This window comes from Lepus europaeus, chromosome 13, assembly GCF_033115175.1.
Source record: "Lepus europaeus isolate LE1 chromosome 13, mLepTim1.pri, whole genome shotgun sequence".
Classification (NCBI taxonomy): domain Eukaryota; kingdom Metazoa; phylum Chordata; class Mammalia; order Lagomorpha; family Leporidae; genus Lepus; species Lepus europaeus.
Genome location: NC_084839.1, coordinates 65,362,101 through 65,381,793, shown reverse-complemented (window position 1 = coordinate 65,381,793; position 19,693 = coordinate 65,362,101). Strand labels below are relative to the sequence as shown.

Below are 19,693 nucleotides of genomic sequence, written 5' to 3'. Positions count from 1 at the left end.
ATGGCAGGAGCCAGGTGCTTATCCTGGTCTCCCATGGGGTGCAGAGCCCAAACACTTGGGCCATCCTCCACTGCACTCCCTGGCCACAGCAGAGAGCTGGCCTGGAAGAGGGGCAACCGGGACAGGATCGGTGCCCCGACCGGGACTAGAACCCGGTGTGCCGGCGCCGCAAGGCGGAGGATTAGCCTGTTGAGCCACGGCGCCGGCCTGTATGTGTTCTTATGAAAGGAACTTAATCTCTCAGCATCTCTTTCTGTTTGGGAAAATGGGGACTATGGGTTGTTGACTTATCGCATTCAATGATTGCACATATATAAATGAAATAATTTTGAAATGACTTTAAAATATTTCATAGACAAATACTGGAGAGGAAGTGATATTCCATAAACTCTTCAGAGAAGAAAAGCGAGAATGGTGTTAACCAATTATGAGCTAATATCTATGTGCATGTAATATATATACATGTATATATATATATTTAGGAGTTAATTTGCAAGCCATCTTTTAACTTTGTGGGACATGGGCCATGTCACTTCCATCGTAGGTCGTCAGTAAAGTGAAAGTGCTAATCTTGCTCAGAGGTGGAAAACTAGAGGCTTAAAGCCGTCTAGATGTATTTTCTTTGGCCTCTACAATGTTGGCATGCCTAGCATTAAGAAGTGACTTGTTGTCATTGCGTAAATATGGAGATTTCACAAAGAATTTTAGGTTTCCGGTTTATCTTTGGAAATTAGCAGATCTGACAAAAGCAGGTGCATACTCCTACAGGACAACAATTGTCTGTAGTTGCTTCACTGAGGATGTCTTTACATGGGCCACACACATTTGTTTCTCATAATTTCTACCACCTTTTGGAGGGAAAAATTAAAAGACAAGTTAATTCTTTATTGAGTGCCTACTGTGGGGTAGGGGCTGTTCTAGGGTGTGGTGATTTGAAGGGGACCCAAACAGACCAGATCTCTAAGTTCATGGCAGATTGTAAAGATCCATACAGGTGTCTGTCAAACATTAGGGAGATAAAGTTAGACTAACAGAGCTATATTTTTAAAGAAAATGAGAGAAAGCATGTTTCTTTAGAAACCAAAAAAGTAAAAAAATCCGTGTGTATATAATAGGCAAAGCATGTTTTATCAAAATTATTCTGCTTCAGTTACTTGGCTTCACTTAATAGATCAGATGCTTTTTTGCCTTTGTGATTTAGTAGACATATGAGTAAAATCATCTTAGTGTTCCAAAAAAATGCCAGCAGGCAGAGTGGCCCTGGCTGCTGCATGTTAGGTTTTCTTACCACTGTCCAAACCATCCCCAGGTCAGCCTTAGATATTTCCATGTAATCAAGATCTTGGGATGCAACTGAATCTCAAATAAGTCTCTACTGACAATCTTCTCTCTTGACAGCCTTTCCATAGTAGCCTAAACCCTGCTTAGCTGAGGCTGACAGTCTTGTTACCTTGACCCATGAGGTGGACACACACTGTGCTTGAGAAGTATCTTGAATGGTGCCATCTCCCTTCTGCCTTCTAACCTAGAGCTTTACCTCTCCATTTGGTACACTACACACTGACACCTGCTGACACGTTTACACTGACAAATCCTGCTAGGCTGGGGTTTTGACCTCTTGATTTAAATGATTCTCACCTGAAAATACCAGTCCTTTCATAGGCATTAATGCCTAATAACATGGTTCCGTCAGTATTAGGCATAGTGATTCATTGCTTTTCTTTTAGATTTGTCTTGGTCATAGGCTTTGAGGGTCTAGGCTGACTCTTAACCGGTAGTGCTTGCTGGATGTTGTGGTAGGTGGCTGAGCCATTTCTTCAGTCATGGTTGGAAAGGTCATCTTGCTGCCTAGTGAAGACAGCTACACTGCTCCCCTCTGGTGGCAGGAATCTCAAAATGCAGTATCGTCAACTTGCTTCTGAAAGGACTCCCTTATCCTGCAGTGGTGCCAGGCATCACAGAGCTGTAAGAAACAGCTATTCCTAACTGTTGTCCTGCAGCACTATCGGATGGCTCATTATTATTAAAGGGATGGTACATATATTTTCTCTACAGTAAGTGTAGTGAAAAGAACATTTTCTGGACAGACAGGAGAGTGATACTGCTCCTAGTTCTGTCCATCACTTGCTATGGAACTCCAAAGCCTCACTTGGTTTCTTTGGCCATAAGTAGCAACATGCTGGTCTTCATGCTCTCCAGAGTGAGTCTGTAAAGTCTGTAGTTCTATGAGTTAAAAAGTTTTTTAAAAATATCTATAAAATGAATACCCATTTGGAATAGTTACAAAACAATGATGAACATACAGAAAAATTTGAAAATTTACATTATCATTTTCCCCAAAATAAGTTAATTATAAGATATATCATAGATTTAATAACTTTTTTGGAATTAATAAATAGTACTGCACTATACTTATTACAAGACAGATTCTGTTATCCTAAAAGTTAAAGTATAAAATATACATCTTAGAATTGAGAATGTGTATGTGATAACAACCCTGATTTTCAACTAGTTATTTTGTTTTATTTATTTATTTTTTTTTCCAGGCAGAGTTAGACAGTAAGAGAGAGAGAGACAGAGAGTTATAGACAATGAGAGAGAGACAGAGAGAAAGGTCTTCTTTCCATTGGTTCACTCCCCTAATGGCAACTACGGCTGGTGCTGCGCCGATCCGAAGCCAGGACCTTGGTACTTCCTCCTGGTCTCCCATGAGGGTGCAGGGACCCAAGCACTTGGGCCATCCTCCACTGCCCTCCCGGGCCACAGCAGAGAGCTGGACTGGAAGAGGAGCAACCAGGACTAGTACCTGGCACCCCAACTGGGACTAGTACCTGGCGCCTCAACTGGGACTAGAACCCGGAGTGCCGGCGCTCAACTAGTTTTTTAAAGTAAATACCCATACTCAAAACTCTAGAATTAACATTGATAGTTGATCATTGAACAGTATAAATAAACTTTAAAGCATTCCATGAAAATGGAAAATGTATTGAAATGCAAAGATACATAAGATGCAGTTAAAATTAAAGATTGTATGGTAAATTTTAGTGTTTATCTGAATATGGAAGAAGAACATAGTGACAGCAAATACACAAACATGCAGCCTGGTAAGTCACTACCAAAAGGCACATTTGGAGTATTCAAGTACATTAAGAATCTTTTTTACAAAATCATGTGCGATTTTATGAAAACGTACACCATGCTTTGTGATTGATGTCCTTTTTGGCTGCAAGGAATAGAATTATGCTGAGGTTAACTTGAAAAAGAATAATTACTGTAAAGCTACAACAGGAAAGGCCATAGACATCACACCAAGGGTTCCATACAGAAGAGCCACAGAACCTGGGGGATTAGAATGGCAGCGTCAAGACCTGTAACTTTACTTCTCAGAGGCCTGAGGTTTCTACAATGGCTGCTTATTGATTTTTATCAGTTTTGCATGTGGCTACTAGCCCCCATACTACATCATAACCTCAGCCTTAGTTCCCATACAGATGACTTCCCTGTGTGTTCACCTCCATCCAGTTAGTGACCACTTCTGACAAAGAAGAGCCAGGTAACTTTTTTGCTGTCCGTAGTCAATGGACAGGATATTCAAGCAAAATGAGGAAGACATATAAAGCAGGCAGATGGACTGTGTGTCCAGTATAACTACTGCTTATTCCAAAGCCTTCAGTTATGATGGATTTGCAGAGCCTTATCCATCTCTAACCCCTTTTAACAATGGCACTGAGTACCCATACAGTCTTTTGGGTGGGCGGTTGAGGTTGAGTGTTCTAGGAATTTATGGAACACTAAAGTGTAACAAACTGAGAGCCTGTGAGAATTCCTGTTGGAGTTACATATATTTCTGTTAATGAATTGGGAACTGTCCTTTAGAGAAAGGTTAGCACAGACGTTGAAAAGTCTGCCCAGTAATTGAGTCATACTTGCCTAATGTCTGCTGTGCAGGATGGTACCTTCATAACTGTATCTTGTATCCTCTTAATTGTCTATGAGGTATGGCTGTCAGGAGGAAGCCTCAAGGTCTGTTTTGAACTGTGGGTAAGCAGGGAGGTGAGGAAGGGTGCGAAGAGAGGAGATTCTTGAAATTAGATGACAACTATTGAAATTATTTTTTGAAGCTGGTGTTGTGGCACAAGGAGGTTAAGCTGCCACCTGCGATTTCAGCATCCCCTGTGAGGGCCAATTCAAGTCCTGGATGTTCCACTTCCAGTCCAGCTCCCTACCAATGCATCTGGGAAAGCGTAGAAGATAGCATAAGTGCTTGGGCCCCTCCCACCAGTGAGACAGACCTAGATGGAGTTCCAGGCTCCTGGCTTCTGCCTTGCCCAGCCCTGGCTGTTGCAGCTATTTGAAGTATGAACCAGTGGATGGAAGATATCTCTCTCTCTCTCTCTCTCTCTCTCTCTCTCTCTCTCTCTGCCTTTCAAATAAATAAATCTTTTTTAAAAAGCGAAATTATTTCTTGGCCTCTGGTATGAGGGAAAGACTGCTGGATGTATGTTAGAAAAAGTTCTGGATTTGGGCCGGCGCCGCGGCTCACTAGGCTAATCCCCCGCATTGCGGCGCCGGCACACCGGGTTCTAGTCCCGGTCGGGGCACCGATCCTGTCCCGGTTGCCTCTCTTCCAGGCCAGCTCTCTGCTGTGGCCAGGGAGTGCAGTGGAGGATGGCCCAAGTCCTTGGGCCCTGCACCCCATGGGAGACCAGGAGAAGCACCTGGCTCCTGCCATCGGATCAGCGCGGTGCGCCGGCCGCAGCGCGCTACCGCGGCGGCCATTGGAGGGTGAACCAACGGCAAAAGGAAGACCTTTCTCTCTGTCTCTCTCTCACTATCCACTCTGCCTGTCAAAAATAAAAAAAAAATTAAAAAAAAATTAAAAAAAAAAAGAAAAAGTTCTGGATTTGAATGAAATGTCTTTAAGCTTGTGTTTTCTTTTTTTTAAAAGATCTATTTATTTGTTTGAAAGGCAGAGTTACAGAGAGGATGAGGAGAGAGAGAGAAAGAGAGAGAGAGGGAGGGAGAGAGAAAGGTCTTCCATCCACTGGTTCACTCCCTAAATGGCCAGAGCTGGGCTGACCTGAAGCCAGGAGCCCAGAGCTTCCTCTGGGTGCAGGGGCCCAAGCACTTGGGCCATCTTCTGCTGCTTTCCTAGGCCATAGCAGAGAGCTGGATTGGAAGTGGAGTGGCTGGGGCTTGAACCAGCGCCCATATAGGATGCCAGCATTGCAGGCAGTGGCTTTACCTGCTATGCCACAGTGCTGGTCCCTAGTCATTGTTTTAATGAGGAAATGATGCCTGGCCTCACAGGATTGTGGGAAGAATGAAACAAGAGCATCTAAGTGTTAAAGGACAGTAGTTGGAATGCAGTCAGGTCTTTTTTCTTCTATTTTTTGAAGATTCTTTAGAAGATCATTGCTATTCTTCCTTTATCTCTAGATACCTGTTTAGGAACAATTTCTCTGACTGTTGCCACCCACTCATATCTTTGAGTTCCAAGAATCTAAGGATGCCATCTAGGCCAGGCCAGGCTGGCTGACGGTGATATAAATACCAGAACAGAGGCCAGCACTGTGGTGTGGAAGGTTAAGTCTCTGCCTATGGTGCTGGCATCTCGTATGGGTGCCGGTTTGAGTCCCGACTGCTCCACTTCTGATCCAGCTCCCTGCTATGGCCTGGGAGAGCATTGAGCCCTTGTACCCACATAGGAGATCTGGAAGAAGCTCTAGGCTTTGGATTGGCGCAGCTCCAGCCGTTGTGGCCATGTAGGGAATGAACCAGTAGATTGAAGACCTCTCTCTCTGTCTCTCCCTCTCTCTCTAATTCTTCCTCTCAAATAAATAAATAAATCTTAAAAAAAAAAAAAAAAAAAAGGAACGAACAGTGACATTACAGCCTGCGGCCACCATGGCCATCTAACTGACTTTTAGAATATACTTCAATAAAGCTTGTGTGTTTCTCTCACAGGTGGATTCGCTATTGTGTTCCTGGTGAGGACAAGCAATGGGATGAAGTGTGCCTTGAAACGCATGTTTGTCAACAATGAGCATGATCTGCAGGTGTGCAAAAGAGAAATCCAGATAATGGTAAGGCTGTCCTCAGACTTGGGACTCTTGTTTAATGTGGGGACAGAGACTGTAACTTCTAATAAGAAAGCCAAAGGGCAGTGGGGCTGGGCAGAGCTTGTTCCTTTGTCTGAGATGATGGAGAGCCCTCTGGACAAGATGGGGATATAGAACTCTGCTCCTGCCTTGGTCATCTTTAGTTGGAGGGCTGAGGAGAGAAGGCACGCTGAGAGAACAAACTAAGATTTAAGTCAGAGAAATAGTTCGGAGCACAGGAATGGTTCAGAAATTAACTGCTGGTGTTTAATCTGGAAACCTTCACTTTCCCATGAGCCTCCTCTTCTGGTCTTGTTTTGTGCTGATTGCTGATCTTGGATTGCAGATTTCAGCCTTGTTGGGCGCTTTGGCATTCTGTGACTACCTCCTTATTCAGCCTTATGGTTTTACAGGATGTCCCTTTCATGTGGAATGCTTTTCTTTTTTGGCCTAGAAATCTAAGCACTTCATGAAGATAATTTCATTTGTAGATGTCCATGATTAGGCAAAATGGATCTATAGAGAAAGAAATCAGAAATTGGTTATCTGAGTGTGGGAAATTCACTAGAAAGGGAGTATATGGGAATTCTCTGGGACATGGAAATGTTCTGGGTGTTGTTTGAGTAGCCCAAGACCATGACACAGGGGTATATTAAACTTTTTTTTTCAAGATTTGTATTCATATTGTATTTAAAGAAATCGTTCCTATACTATTGATGAATGAAATAATGTATTGAAAGATGAGTAGATTTAGAAGAGAAGCTAGATTGGCTGTGATCAAGCAGGATCATGACTACACATAGTACTTCAGTCTGTAGAAAGTAGAATTAAGGGATACATTTATTTTGGAGCAAAAAATTTGGAAGTTTTGTGGATAATTTGTTCATAAAATACATTTCCATGAGCTTTTTGAAGACTCCATAATGGAGAGCTTGTTAGTGTCATATTTTTACCTCTGTTTGACATTATTTCCCAAAAAAAAAACTTTACATTGTCACATTCCTTTGTGTTTCCCCAGTAATTCTGCTTATAGCAATTATTTTGCTAATCCTGTTATACTGTAAGGAGTTCTGCCATCAGAAAGTAAGCTATTGAGGATAAAATCAGAAACTTTATACTCTCACACCGTTTGACGTAGAGTAAATGCTTACAAACTTTGGATGAAATGAGTATATGCATAATGGAAATAGCAGATGATGTGTTCACCTGTGTGCCCTAGATTTTAATACTTTTACAAAGAGCAGCAAAAGAAGAAAAAAAGGAAAGAGATAAGCATTGTAGGAATTCTACCAGGATCCCCCACACACACACACACCGTGTCCCCTGTGGTGCTGCTCTTCCCAAGGCTGCTTAGAGTAACTGGTGTACTGCAGTAGGCAACTGACAGGAGAACTCAGGATTTGAGAGAGCCCAGTACTACTCTGGATTCCAGAAAGCTGAAACTGTTTGGGAAGCAGCTGTCATCAATGCTTAACCAACCAGCCAACAGCCGCGTGGATGTGTCTGCAAGGTTCCAGTGTCCCCCACTCTGCTGCCACACAGCTCCAAACTACTCTTCTGGCTGCATCTCCCTTCCTACATCAGTAGGTTTCTGGTGTTTCTCAGTAATCTTCCTCCTCCCTGCTTACCACATGCTTGCTCAGCTCTCATACACCTTTCTCTTTGCTTCTGCTGTTTCCTCTTCCTGGAATGCTGTTCTCATTCATTTACTTGTGTTAGAAAAACAATTCCATTTTTTGCTTTTCCCCACTCCTTTAGAAACATGTTTGAAGGCTTACTTTGTGCAAGGCAAGCAATTTAGTGGAAGAACTAAGACACACAGGCCCATTAGGAGCTCAAAAATTCCTGGGCTTCTTTAGGAGTTAAATTACTGGGGATCAAGTTCTGGTCCAGTTTTATATTGCCAGTGAGAGTTTTGTTATGTTTTTAATTTACTTTATGTTTTTTCGAAGCTTAAATATTCAAGTAGGGGGACTAGTTAGAAAAAACATGAAGCAATTCCCCAAGCATTGTTCTTGCCCTCCATTCTTCTAAAATACCATGAGTTTATGTTGGTTATGTTAGTATTAATTTTTACATTATCCTGTGAAAAAAAATTCCTGCTGCATCTCCTGGTGTATTACTATTACTATGACTTTTCCATTCAGCTCTGTTTTCACTGAAATTAATGTCTTTTTCTCTCTCGCTTTGTCCCAGTTTATGGCCTTTTTTGACAAATTAAATTCTCCCTAAATTGTAGAACACATTTTTTGAATATTTTTAAATGTACTTAGTACATTTTTTAAAATCATCTTAACATTTTCTCTTCCAGTCCTGTGGGCTGATGGCTGTCTAGGCTAGTTTACAGTCTTTTCTTGGAATTTCCTAGGCATTCCCTTTGTTTTCTTCTCTTTTTTTTTTTTTTTTTTCTTTAAATCCTCTAACTCCTCCTTTTGCTTGACTTCCTTGTTTTAGTAGAGCTGATCCTCCAGTAGCTTCCTTGTGAAATTTTCCAATAGTTAGATTTTTTATTTCTTTTTTTTAAGATTTATTTATTTATTTATTTGAAAGGCACAGCCACAGAGAGGCAGAGGGAGAGAGAGAGAGAGAGACCTTCCATCCACTGGTACACTCCCGAAATAGCCACAATTGCTGGAGCTGGGCCCATCTGAAGCCATCCCATGTGGGTGCAGGGGTCCAAGGACTTGGGCCATCTTCTACTGCTTTCCCAGGCCATAGCAGAGAGCTGGATCGGAAGTAGAGAAGCTGGCACTCCAACTGGCACCCATATGAGATCCTGGCACTGCAGGTGGCTTTACCTGTTATGCCACAGTGCAGGCCCTAAGATCTTTTAAGTCTGAAAATGTCTTTAGTATATGCTCAAATGTGCAACAGTTTGAGAACAAATTTCTAGATTGGAAATCACTTCATTCAGAGTTTATTTACCAGACTTAAATTTTTTTTAAATTATTTATTTGTTTATTCATATTTTTAAAGAAGATACATCTATTTTATTTGAAAGGCAGAGTTACAGAGAGAGGGAGATCTTTCATCTGCTGGTTCACTCCCCAAATGGCCACACCAGCCAGGGCTGGGCCAATCTGAAGCCAGGAGCCAGGAGCCAGGAGCTTCTTGTGGGTCTCCCATGTGGATACAGGGTCCCAACCCCTTGGGCTGTCTTCCGCTGCTATCCCAGGAGCATTAGCAGGGAACTGGATTGGAAGTGGAACAGCCAGGAGTCGAGCTGTTATATGGGTGCTGGCATTGCATGTGGTGGCTTAACCTGCTATACCATAGTGCTGGCCCCATGTTCATATTTATTTGAGAATCAGAGATTGGGAGAGGTCTCCTGTCTACTGGTTCACTTCCCAAACACCCACAACACCCCTGGCTAGACCAAGCCAAAGCCAGAATAGCCCAGGTCTTCATGTGGTGGCAGATACCCAACAACTTGAGTCATCACCTGCTGCTTCCCAAAGTGTGCGTTAGCAGGAAGCTGGAATCTGGAGTGGAACCTGGACTTGGACCCAGGCACTCTCATGAGATGCAGGCATTTCAAGTGGCATCTTAACTGCTGCACCAGATGCCTGCCCTAGAATTTTTAATTTGTAAATTTATTTTGTTTTAATTTTGATGAAGTCTAGTTTATCAGTTTTTCTTTTTATAGATTATGCTTTTCAAGTCTAAGAGATCTTTGCCTAGATCTTGATTCTGCAGATTTTTTTCTAAAAGTTTTATAATTTCACATTTTATGTCTAAATCCATGATCTATTGTGAGTTAGGTTTTGTGTGAGGTGTGGAGGTTGTCTAGTTCCTGAAGTGCCATTTGTTGAGAAGCTTCCCTCTCCTCCTCTGAATATTTTTCTTCAAAATCAGTTGGGCTGAGTTATAAACGTTCATTCCCAGACCCTTCTGTATTCTCCACCGTTTCATTAGTCTAAGTGTCTGTTCCTGTACCAGTATACCAGTACCACACAGCCTTGATTACTTTAGCTATAATAAATTTTCAAACTCGTACTGATTTCTCTTACTTCTTTTTTCTCCAGAATTGTTCAAACTTTTCTAGTTATTTTTTGCCTTATTTGTAAGTTTTAGAATATTCTTATCTATATAAAAAGTCTTGCTGGAATTTTGCTAGAATTTCATTAAACTTGTGTATTACTTTGGGGAGAATTGACATCTTTTATGTTTTTAGCATTGTACTTAGATATTTTTAATGATTATAAATGAAACTGTATTTTAAAATTTGGATGTCCATGCATTTAGTGCTAGTATGTAGAAATACAATTGATTCTTGCTTTTTTATCTTGGATCCTGTCACCTTGCTGAACATGAACTTATATACTGGTTTTGGGAATAATTTTTGTGTATTTCTTAAGAGTTTCAACGTAGGTTATCATATCATCTTCATAAAGAGAGAGTTTTTATTTTTTCTTTCTGATCTGTGTCCCTTTTATTTCTGTTTCTAGCCTTATTTCACTGGCTAGAACTTGGGTCCTATGTGTGTAAGAATGGTGAGTGGACATCCTTGCCTTATTCCAAGTTGTTTGAGGAAAGCATTCAGTCTTTCATTATTAGGTGTAAAGTTAGCTGTAATTTTTGTATATTTCTTAAAAATGAATTTGAGGATGTTTCCCCTCTGTTCCTATTTTTCTATGTGTTTTAGTCATCAGTAGATGTTGAATTTTGGCACAGTCTTTTCCTGTATTGACTGAAAGGACCATGTCATTTTTCTTCTTTAGCCTGTTAACAGGGTAAATTATATTAATTGATTTTTCAGATATTGAACCAGCTTTGCATCGCTGGAATAATATTTGGTCATGGCCTGTAGTTGTTTCTATATATTACTGAATTCTATTGTTAGTATTTTGGCATAGACTTGCATTCATGAGGGAAAATGGTCCATAGTTGTTTTTGTTGTTTTTAGCTATTTCTTTTCTGCTTTGGGTATCAGGATAATAATGGTTCATAACATGAATTGAGTAGTGTACCCTCTACTTCTTTGCTCTGGAAGGGATTGTGTAGACTTGTGTTCATTCTTCATTAAGAATTTGGTTGGGGCGATGCCACGGCTCACTAGGCTAATCCTCCGCCTGTGGCGCCAGCCCCCCAGGTTCTAGTCCTGGTTGGAGCGCCGGATTCTGTCCCAGTTGCTCCTTCTCCAGTCCAGCTCTCTACTATGGCCTGGGAGTGCAGTGGAGGATGGTCCAGGTCCTTGGGCCCTGCACCCACATGGGAAACCAGGAGAAGCAGCTGGCTCCTGGCTTTGGATTGGCGCAGTGTGTCGGCTACAACGCGCCGGCCGTAGTGGCCACTTGGGGGGTGAACCGAGGGCAAAAGGAAGACCTTTCTCTCTGTCTCTCTCTCTCTCACTGTCTAACTCTGCCTGTCAAAAAAAAAAAAAAAAAGAATTTGGTTGAATTTGCCAAACTATTTGAGCCTAGAGATTTCATTTTTGGAAGTTTAATAACAAATTTAGTTTTCTTAATTGTTATAGGGCTGTTCAGATTATTTGTTTCTTTCTGATCGAGTTTTGATAGTTTATATTTCTGAGGAATTTGTCCATTTATTTAAGGTGCCAGATTTATGTTTGTGAATTTTTAAAAAGTTTTCTATCATTTTTAATCTGAATTCCTATGTGTTTTTATCCCCCTCTCTCAGACTATCAGATAGAAGCCAAACCCCCAGGCCTGCCTCTCCCAGAGGTTGTAAGAATTGCAAAGGGAATTGGAAGATGTAATATGTTTTCTAACATGCTAAGGCTTTTATGTTAGCAATCAGAGAAGCAGATTGCTCTTTGTACTCACAGTGGAGGAAGGGTGGGCACGTTGGACTGAAATGTAAGGAGAAACATTAGGGGATTCGATTGGGGCGGGGGGGGGGCAGGGTAAATGCTGTGTACCATTTACCAGGGTCTGGTATGAATATACATATATTCAGGATGTGTGCTTTGATAGATACAGAGGAATACTGATTTCTGATGGCAGTTAGAAGGTGGATTTCAGACTTCTGATCTCTTCTTCTGACAGCAGGAAGATTCATTATCTTTAGATTTAAAGGGGGCAAGAACAGCGACAGGAAAGAACTGATGCTCCACATGTGTCCACTGTGGTTCTGCATCCACCTCTCCCCAGCCAGATGCATGGTATGTCCTCAGTGAGGGCACTGAGTCGCCACTGATGTTTAAAGAAGATGATGTTTAAAGAAGATGTACTCAGACCGGCACCACGGCTCACTAGGCTAGTGCTCCACTTGTGGTGCCGGCACCCCGGATTCTAGTCCTGGTCGGGGCGCCGGTTCTGTCCCGGTTGCTCATCTTGCAGTCCAGCTCTCTGCTGTGGCCCAGGAAGGCAGTGGAGGATGGCCCAGGTCCTTGGGCCCTGCACCCGCATGGGAGACCAGGAGGAAGCACCTGGCTCCTGGCTTTGGATTGGTAGCGGCCATTTGGGGGGTGAACCAACGGAAAAAGGAAGACCTTTCTCTCTGTCTCTCTCACTGTCTAACTCTGCCTGTCAAAAAATATATATATATATGTATTCAGAAGAGAACATTTTCATATTGCAAAAAGAGGGAGGTAGATTCTGTATGGTAGAGAGCACAGGTTTGAACTGGGACGAGAATCTAGAACAGATTATTTAAAAAGATGCACTGATGCTACCTTTTGTGTAAGAAAGTTGGTGTGTGTGTGTGTGCACTGAATACATATTGTTTAAATTTGCCTTAAAAAAAAAAAACCTCTTGAGAGCTTAAGAAAGATTAAAAGTGGTTCCCCAGAGAGGATACAGACTGGAGCAGGAAATAATGGCCTAATATTCTTTACTATTTGGATGTTAATATCTTACTCATTGAAAAAATTACATTTTAATGTGTTTTGTAGTCATTTGGATGAGTAAGCAGGGATTCAAAGAGCCTTTCAGGTATAGTAGGAACAAGCCTTGTTATATCAGCATCAAGTTTTCCTTTGAAAAGGTTTCTGGTTAGAGAGCTCAGAGTACAGTAGATACAGTGTTAGTGAATTTTTTGGTTACTTATTTGGATAACGACAGTTACCAGAGATCTGACAGCAGGCTGGAGACTCCAGGTTGGAAGCTGGTCAGGTGTAATTGCTACTGGGAATAAAGCTTTCTGGTCAGTAATTTAATACTGATCCAAGGCTGGCGCCGTGGCTCACTAGGCTAATCCTCCGCCTTGCGGCGCCAGCACACCGGGTTCTAGTCCCGGTCGGGGCGCCGGTTCTGTCCCGGTTGCCCCTCTTCCAGGCCAGCTCTCTGCTGTGGCCAGGAAGTGCAGTGGAGGATGGCTCAAGTGCTTGGGCCCTGCACCCCATGGGAGACCAGGATAGGCACCTGGCTCCTGCCATCGGATCAGCGCAGTGCGCTGGCCACAGCGCGCCAGCCGCGGCGGCCATTAGAGGGTGAACCAACGGCAAAAGGAAGACCTTTGTCTCTCTCTCTCACTGTCCACTCTGCCTGTCAAAAAAAAAAAAAAAAAACTAATCCAAGAAAAAAGTACTGTGGCTTATTATTAGCTTTATGTTATTTTACATTTAGTAAGAAATGAAAGAAATGCTTGTCAATTTATGTACCTAATATAAAGTTGGAAGATACAGCAACTACATTGTATGATAGAATGATCCATACTAATTGGCGTGATGAACTGATTCTAAGGAGATAAAATAACAAGGTAAGGTCACAGACTTGGATTTTTATTGTATTTCAGTCAGCCTTACAGGCATAGTTCCTACAGAGATTAAAAGCAGCATGAGTGGGAAAAGACTTACGTATTTAAGTGATCAATTAACTCAATATGAGTGTATATAATGTGATGTGTCTGCCAAAAGAAAAAGGAATGTAATTTTTAGTTACATGAATAGAATTATAGTAGGTGATAGGGCTGGCCTACTCTGCATGAGTCAGACTGGGCCTAGTGTGTTTCTTCAATTTCACAGGGCCATTCTTGTAAAAAGAATGTAGCAAAGGAAAGCACATAAAGGTGGGAGCAGCCAAAATGGTCCTAAAAACCATGTCAGAGAGCGTGGGGATGTTTAACAGAGATGAAAAGACTTAGTCTAATTTTACCTGTTTGGGAATTGAAAAAATAGCCTAGGCTTGCTAGTTTTGTGTCAGAGGGACAATCCAGAAGGTGAGGACATGGCAGGTTCCCCTGGATTTAGGAAGAACAGTGTGTCTTCCTAACAGAGTGAAGGCTAGTCTGCACATGAGCTGAGGGCCTGAGGAAGCATCTTTATTCTAAAAGAAGAGCTTGTCAGAAGGCTAGCATAGGGGCTTAGCTCTGCCCTGCCTGGTTGCTGTAGAGTGGTGGTGTTCAAAATATGTAATCTCTTGGGCTTCTCTGCTCCCATGTGTTTCTTTTAAAAAATTTTATTTCCTGCCTCCACTCCCCCAGTTTGTCATATTACTTTTTAAAAAAAGATTTATTTATATATTTGAAGGGGAGAGTGACACAGAGAGAGGGAGGAGAGAGAGACGGAATGAGAGCACTTCCGTGTGCTCATTCCCCTAGATGGTGGCAATGGCTAGGCCTCATCAGGTGAAAGCCAGGAATCCAGAGCTCCATCTGGGTTTCCTACCTAAGCAGCAGGGGCCAAGTATTTGGGCCATTTTCCACTGCTTTGCCAAGTACAATAATAGCAGGGAGCTGAATCACAAGTGGAGCAGCCAGGATTCAAACTGGCACTCTAATATGGATGCCTCAGTAGCTTATCTCAGTACACCACAATGCTGGATCCTGCCATATAATTTTTTGTGTATATAGACTGAGATAAAATTCACATCCTGTGAAATTAACCCTTTTAAAGCATAAGTTTCAGTAATTTTTAGTATGTTTACAAGGTTGCACAGCCCTTAACTCTATCTAATTGCAGAACATTTTTTTCCTCATTCTAAAGGAAATCCCTCAGCCTCTCCCTAGTCCCTTTCTTCATCCCCTAGTGAGTGTTAATCTACTTTCTGTTGATATTCTGGACATTTCATGTAACTGGACTCATACAATATATGTCTTCTTCTATCTTATTTCTTTTACTTAGCATACCTTCAAGGTTCATCTGTATTGTATGTATCAGTGCTGCATTCTTTTTTCATGCCTACATGATATTCCATGGTGTGAAGGCAGCACACTTTTTATTTATTTATTTATTTATTTATTTATTTATTTATTTGACAGGCAGAGTGGATAGTGAGAGAGACAGAGAGAAAGGTCTTCCTTTTGCCGTTGGTTCACCCTCTAATGGCCGCCGCGGTAGGCATGCTGCGGCCGGCGCACCACGCTGATCCGATGGCAGGAGCCAGGTGCTTCTCCTGGTCTCCCATGGGGTGCAGGGCCCAAGCACTTGAGCCATCCTCCACTGCATTCCCTGGCCACAGCAGAGAGCTGGCCTGGAAGAGGGGCAACCGGGACAGGATCAGTGCCCCGACCGGGACTAGAACCCGGTGTGCCGGCGCTGCAAGGCGGAGGATTAGCCTAGTGAGCCGCGGCGCCAGCTTGGCAGCACACTTTTATGTATGTATTCATCGGTTGATGGACATCTGGGTGTTTTTCACTTTTTGGTCATTATATTTGCTGCTATAAGCATTTGTGTACAAATTTTTATATCAACATAATGTATTTATAAAAAATTTATTTACACTTGAAAGGAAGTTAGAAAGAGTCAACATAATGTTTTCTTTTTTTTAAAAAAAGATTTATTTATTTGAAAAGCAGAATTACAGAGAGACAGAGGCAAAGAGAAAGAGAGAGAATCTTTCATCTGCTGATTCCCTCTGAGCCGGTCCGAAGCCAGGAGCCAGGAGCTTCTTCCAGGTCCCCCATGTGGGTGCAGGGGCCCAAGGACTTGGACCATCTTCTATGGCTTTCCCAGGCCATAGTAGAGAGCTGGATCATAAGTGGAGTAGTGGGGACTCAAATCGGTGCCCATATGGGATGCTGGCACTGCAAGAAAGCAGCTTTTACCCACTATGCCACAGCGCCACCCCTCAACATAATGTTTTCATGACTCTTGTATACAGTGAAATTGCTGGGTCAGGTGGTAACCACTTTTTGAGGAACTGCAGTCACCATTGTATATTCCTACCAGTAATACAGAAATACATACGAGTTCCAATTTTCACAACCTTGCCTTTTTTTTTTTTTTTTTTTTGGACAGGCAGAGTTAGAGAGAGAGACGGAGAGAAAGGTCTTCCTTCTGTTGGTTCACCCCACAAATGGCTGCCACAGCCGGCGTGCTGTGCCGATCTGAAGCCAGGAGCCAGGTGCTTCCTCCTGGTCTCCCATGTGGTTGCAGGGCCCAAGCACTTGGGCCATCCTCCACTGCTTTCGTGGGCCATAGCAGAGAGCTGGACTGGAAGAGGAGCAACCGGGTAGAATCTGGCGCCCCAACCAGGACTAGAACCTGGGGTGCCGGCGCCGCCTGCGGAGGATTAGCCAAGTGAGCCGCAGCGCCGGCCACCAATATGTTTTATTTATATTTTTTATTATAGCCACATTTAGTGACTTGAAGTGATATCTCATTATAGTTAGGATTTGCATTTCTCTAATGATTGATGTGTTTCTTAGTCATTTGTATATATTCTTTGGAAGTTATCTATTTGTATCCTTTATGATTTTTTTAAATAATTTTCTGTTGGTTACTTTTTAAAAATTATTTTCATTTTAATTAATTAATTTATTTTAAAATATTTATTTTATTTATTTGAAAGAGTTAGAGAGAGGTCTTCCATCTGCTGGTTCACTTCCCAGATGGCTGCAATGGCCGGAGCTGAGCTGATTCAAAGCCAGGAGCCAGGAGCCTCCTCCAGGCCTTCCAAGTGGGTGCCGGAGCCCAAGCACCTAGGCCATCCTCCACTGCTTTCCCAGGCCACAGCAGAGAGCTGGATTGGAAGAGGAGCAGCCAGGACTAGAATTGCCACCCATATGGGATGCTGGTGCTTCAAGCCAGGACTCCAACTCGCTGCACCACAGCACCAGCCCCTAAAATTATTTCTAAAGATTTTATTTATTTGAAAGGCAGAGCCACAGAAAGAGAGAGGGAAAGACAAAGAGAGGTCTTCCATCCTCTGGTTCACTCCCTAAATGGCCATAAAGGCTGGAGCTGAGCCAATCTGAAGCCAGGAGCCAAGAGCTTCTTCTGGATCTCCCATGTGCGTGCAGGGGCCCAAGCACTTGGGCCATCTTCCACTGCTTTCCTTGGTTCTAGCAGAAAGCTGGATTGGAAGAGGAGCAGCTGTGACACAAACCAGTGCTCATGTGGGATGGCAGCACCACAGGTGGAGGATTAGCCTACTATGCCAAGTTGCCAGCACCACCTTTATGAATTTTAACATCTTATTTGCTGATTTGTAAGGCCTCTTTACATATTATAGACACTAAATCCTTATATGTACAAATTTTAAATATTGTCTTCTATTCTGTATGTTGCCTTTTGACTTTTTTCTAAAAAATCAAGAACAATTTTTTAAAATATTGATTTATTTATTTGAAAGGCAGAGTGATAGAAACAGGGAGAAAGAGAGCAATTCCATCTGCTGGTCCAGGCCCTAGACTGCTGCAACATCTGAGGCTGAGCCAGCCTGAAACCAGGAACTCCATCCAGGTCTCCCCCATGGGTTGCAGGGGTCCAAATGCTTGGGCCATCTTCTGCTGTTTTCCTAGGTACAGTATCAAGGAGCTGGAATAGAAGCAGAGTACTAGGACTTGGAACCGTTGCTTCAATATGGGATGCCAGCAACACAAGTGGTGGCTTAATCTGCTAAACCACAACACTGGCTCCTGATTTTCTAAACATTGTCGTTTGAAACACAAAAGTGCTAGATTGTGGTGAAGTTCAGCTTATCTACCTTTTTCTTGATTGTTTGTGCTTTGTCGTATCTAAAAACTCCTTGCTTAACCCAGGATCAGAAAAATTTGTGCATTTTTTTGAGGAATATTAATAGTTTTCATCTATTTTTAGTTAATTTTTGAGTATGTCATGAAATAAGGACACAACTTCATTCTTTTGCATATGGATATTCTTCTGTCCCAACACCACTTTTTGAAAAAACCTTTCTTTGCCTATTGAGTTGCCCTGGCACCCTTGTCAAAAATTACTTGACTATAAATGTGTGTATAAGTGCTACTCAGAGGATCTTGTGCTAGAATGTAAATCAATAAACTGATTCCTTTACAGATAAAATCTCGCCAGGAAAACAAAATTAGCTTGTGGTTTGATTGATTTGTATCCTGGAGCAAGTGCTTTATCTTCTGTGGATTAGGAGGAGTTCACTAACCAGGAGATGTTTGTGGATCACACTCTAAGTAGCTCTGCTCTGGATCCTTGCTGCTTTAAATGCTACTGACCAGCAGCAGAGGACACACCTTAGGACATACCCTAGTGACCACTCGGTAAGAATCTGCTGTTTAACAAGATCCTCAGGTGACTCATATGCATATTAAATTTTGAGCAACACTGCTCTAGAGTCAGACTTTGGGTGACTTTAAATACCTATTTAGGGGGGCTGGTGCTGTGGCGCAGCGGGTTAAAGCCCTGGCCTGAAGCACTGGCATCCCATATCAGCACCGGTTTTAGTCCCAGCTGCTCCTCTTCCGCCCCAGCTCTCTGCAATGGCCTGAGAAAGCAGTAGAAGATGGCCCGAGTCCTTGGCTCCTGCACCCACCTGGGAAACCCGGAAGAAGCTCCTGGCTCCTGGCTTTGGATTGGCACAGCTCTAGTCATTGCGGTCAATTGAGGAGTGAACCAGCGGATGGAAGACCTCTCTCTCTCTGCCTCTCCATCTCTCTCTGTGTCACTCTTTCAAGTAAATAAATAAATCTTTAAAAAAAGAATACCTATTTAGGAATGGGCATTTAGCCTAGCAGTTGATACCCATATTCCACATCAAGTGTCTGGGTTCAGTTCCTGGATCCAGACTCCAGTTTCCTGCCACTGCAGATCCTAGGAGACAGTGGTTATGCCTCAAGTGATTAGATTCTCAACCCCATGTGGGAGACCAGAATTGCATTCCCAACCTCTGGGCGTGGCCACAACCCAGTCCTGGCAATTTCAGGCATTTTGGAAGTGAACAAGCAAACAGGGACATTTTGAGGGAGAAGGGGAGGGGGAGGGGGAGGGGGAGGGGGAGGTCTATTCAGTAACTAAAAGATATTGATAAATGAGTAAGCCTTGAGGAAGTAAGAATATATCTGGGATATCTTATGTAGCTGAAGGTCAAAGGGGCCTCCAGAAGAACTCCAGGACCAGCCTAGATTTTGAAGTGTTTCTTTTACTACTGCACTGGACTTGATAGCTTTTGTTTGCCTGTGAATAACTCCTCTTAAAGAAAATTATAAAAGAAATTTAGGGTTATAGAGAGAAAAGGAAGAGGAAATAGTAAGGCAGAAGAAGACTTTTACAAGCAGCCTTGGGAAAAACTAATTCCAGACCTTAAACTGCTTTTCTTCATCTTTAATTTAAGGAGCTGAAATTTGGCTAATAGGGTAGAGTAATTCTGGAAATAGTAGCAATAGTACTAAGTCATAAAATCGGAACAGCTTGACCATTTGAATGGAAGGTCAGAGCAGGAAAAGGCACTTCTTTGGAAACTTACTGTCTGAAAATACAA

At 42.5% G+C, this 19,693-nt stretch overlaps 1 protein-coding gene across 8 annotated transcripts in view; it reads left to right on the top strand.

Moving 5' to 3' along the window:
• Nucleotides 1–19,693, top strand: part of AAK1 (AP2 associated kinase 1) — a 183,889-nt gene that overhangs the window by 79,016 nt on the left and 85,180 nt on the right. For all 8 annotated transcript variants that reach the window (XM_062209578.1, XM_062209573.1, XM_062209577.1 and 5 more), the window contains exon 3: nucleotides 5,968–6,086. In XM_062209578.1, the coding sequence (XP_062065562.1) occupies nucleotides 5,968–6,086 (119 nt within the window). The remainder of the gene's footprint in view (nucleotides 1–5,967; nucleotides 6,087–19,693) is intronic.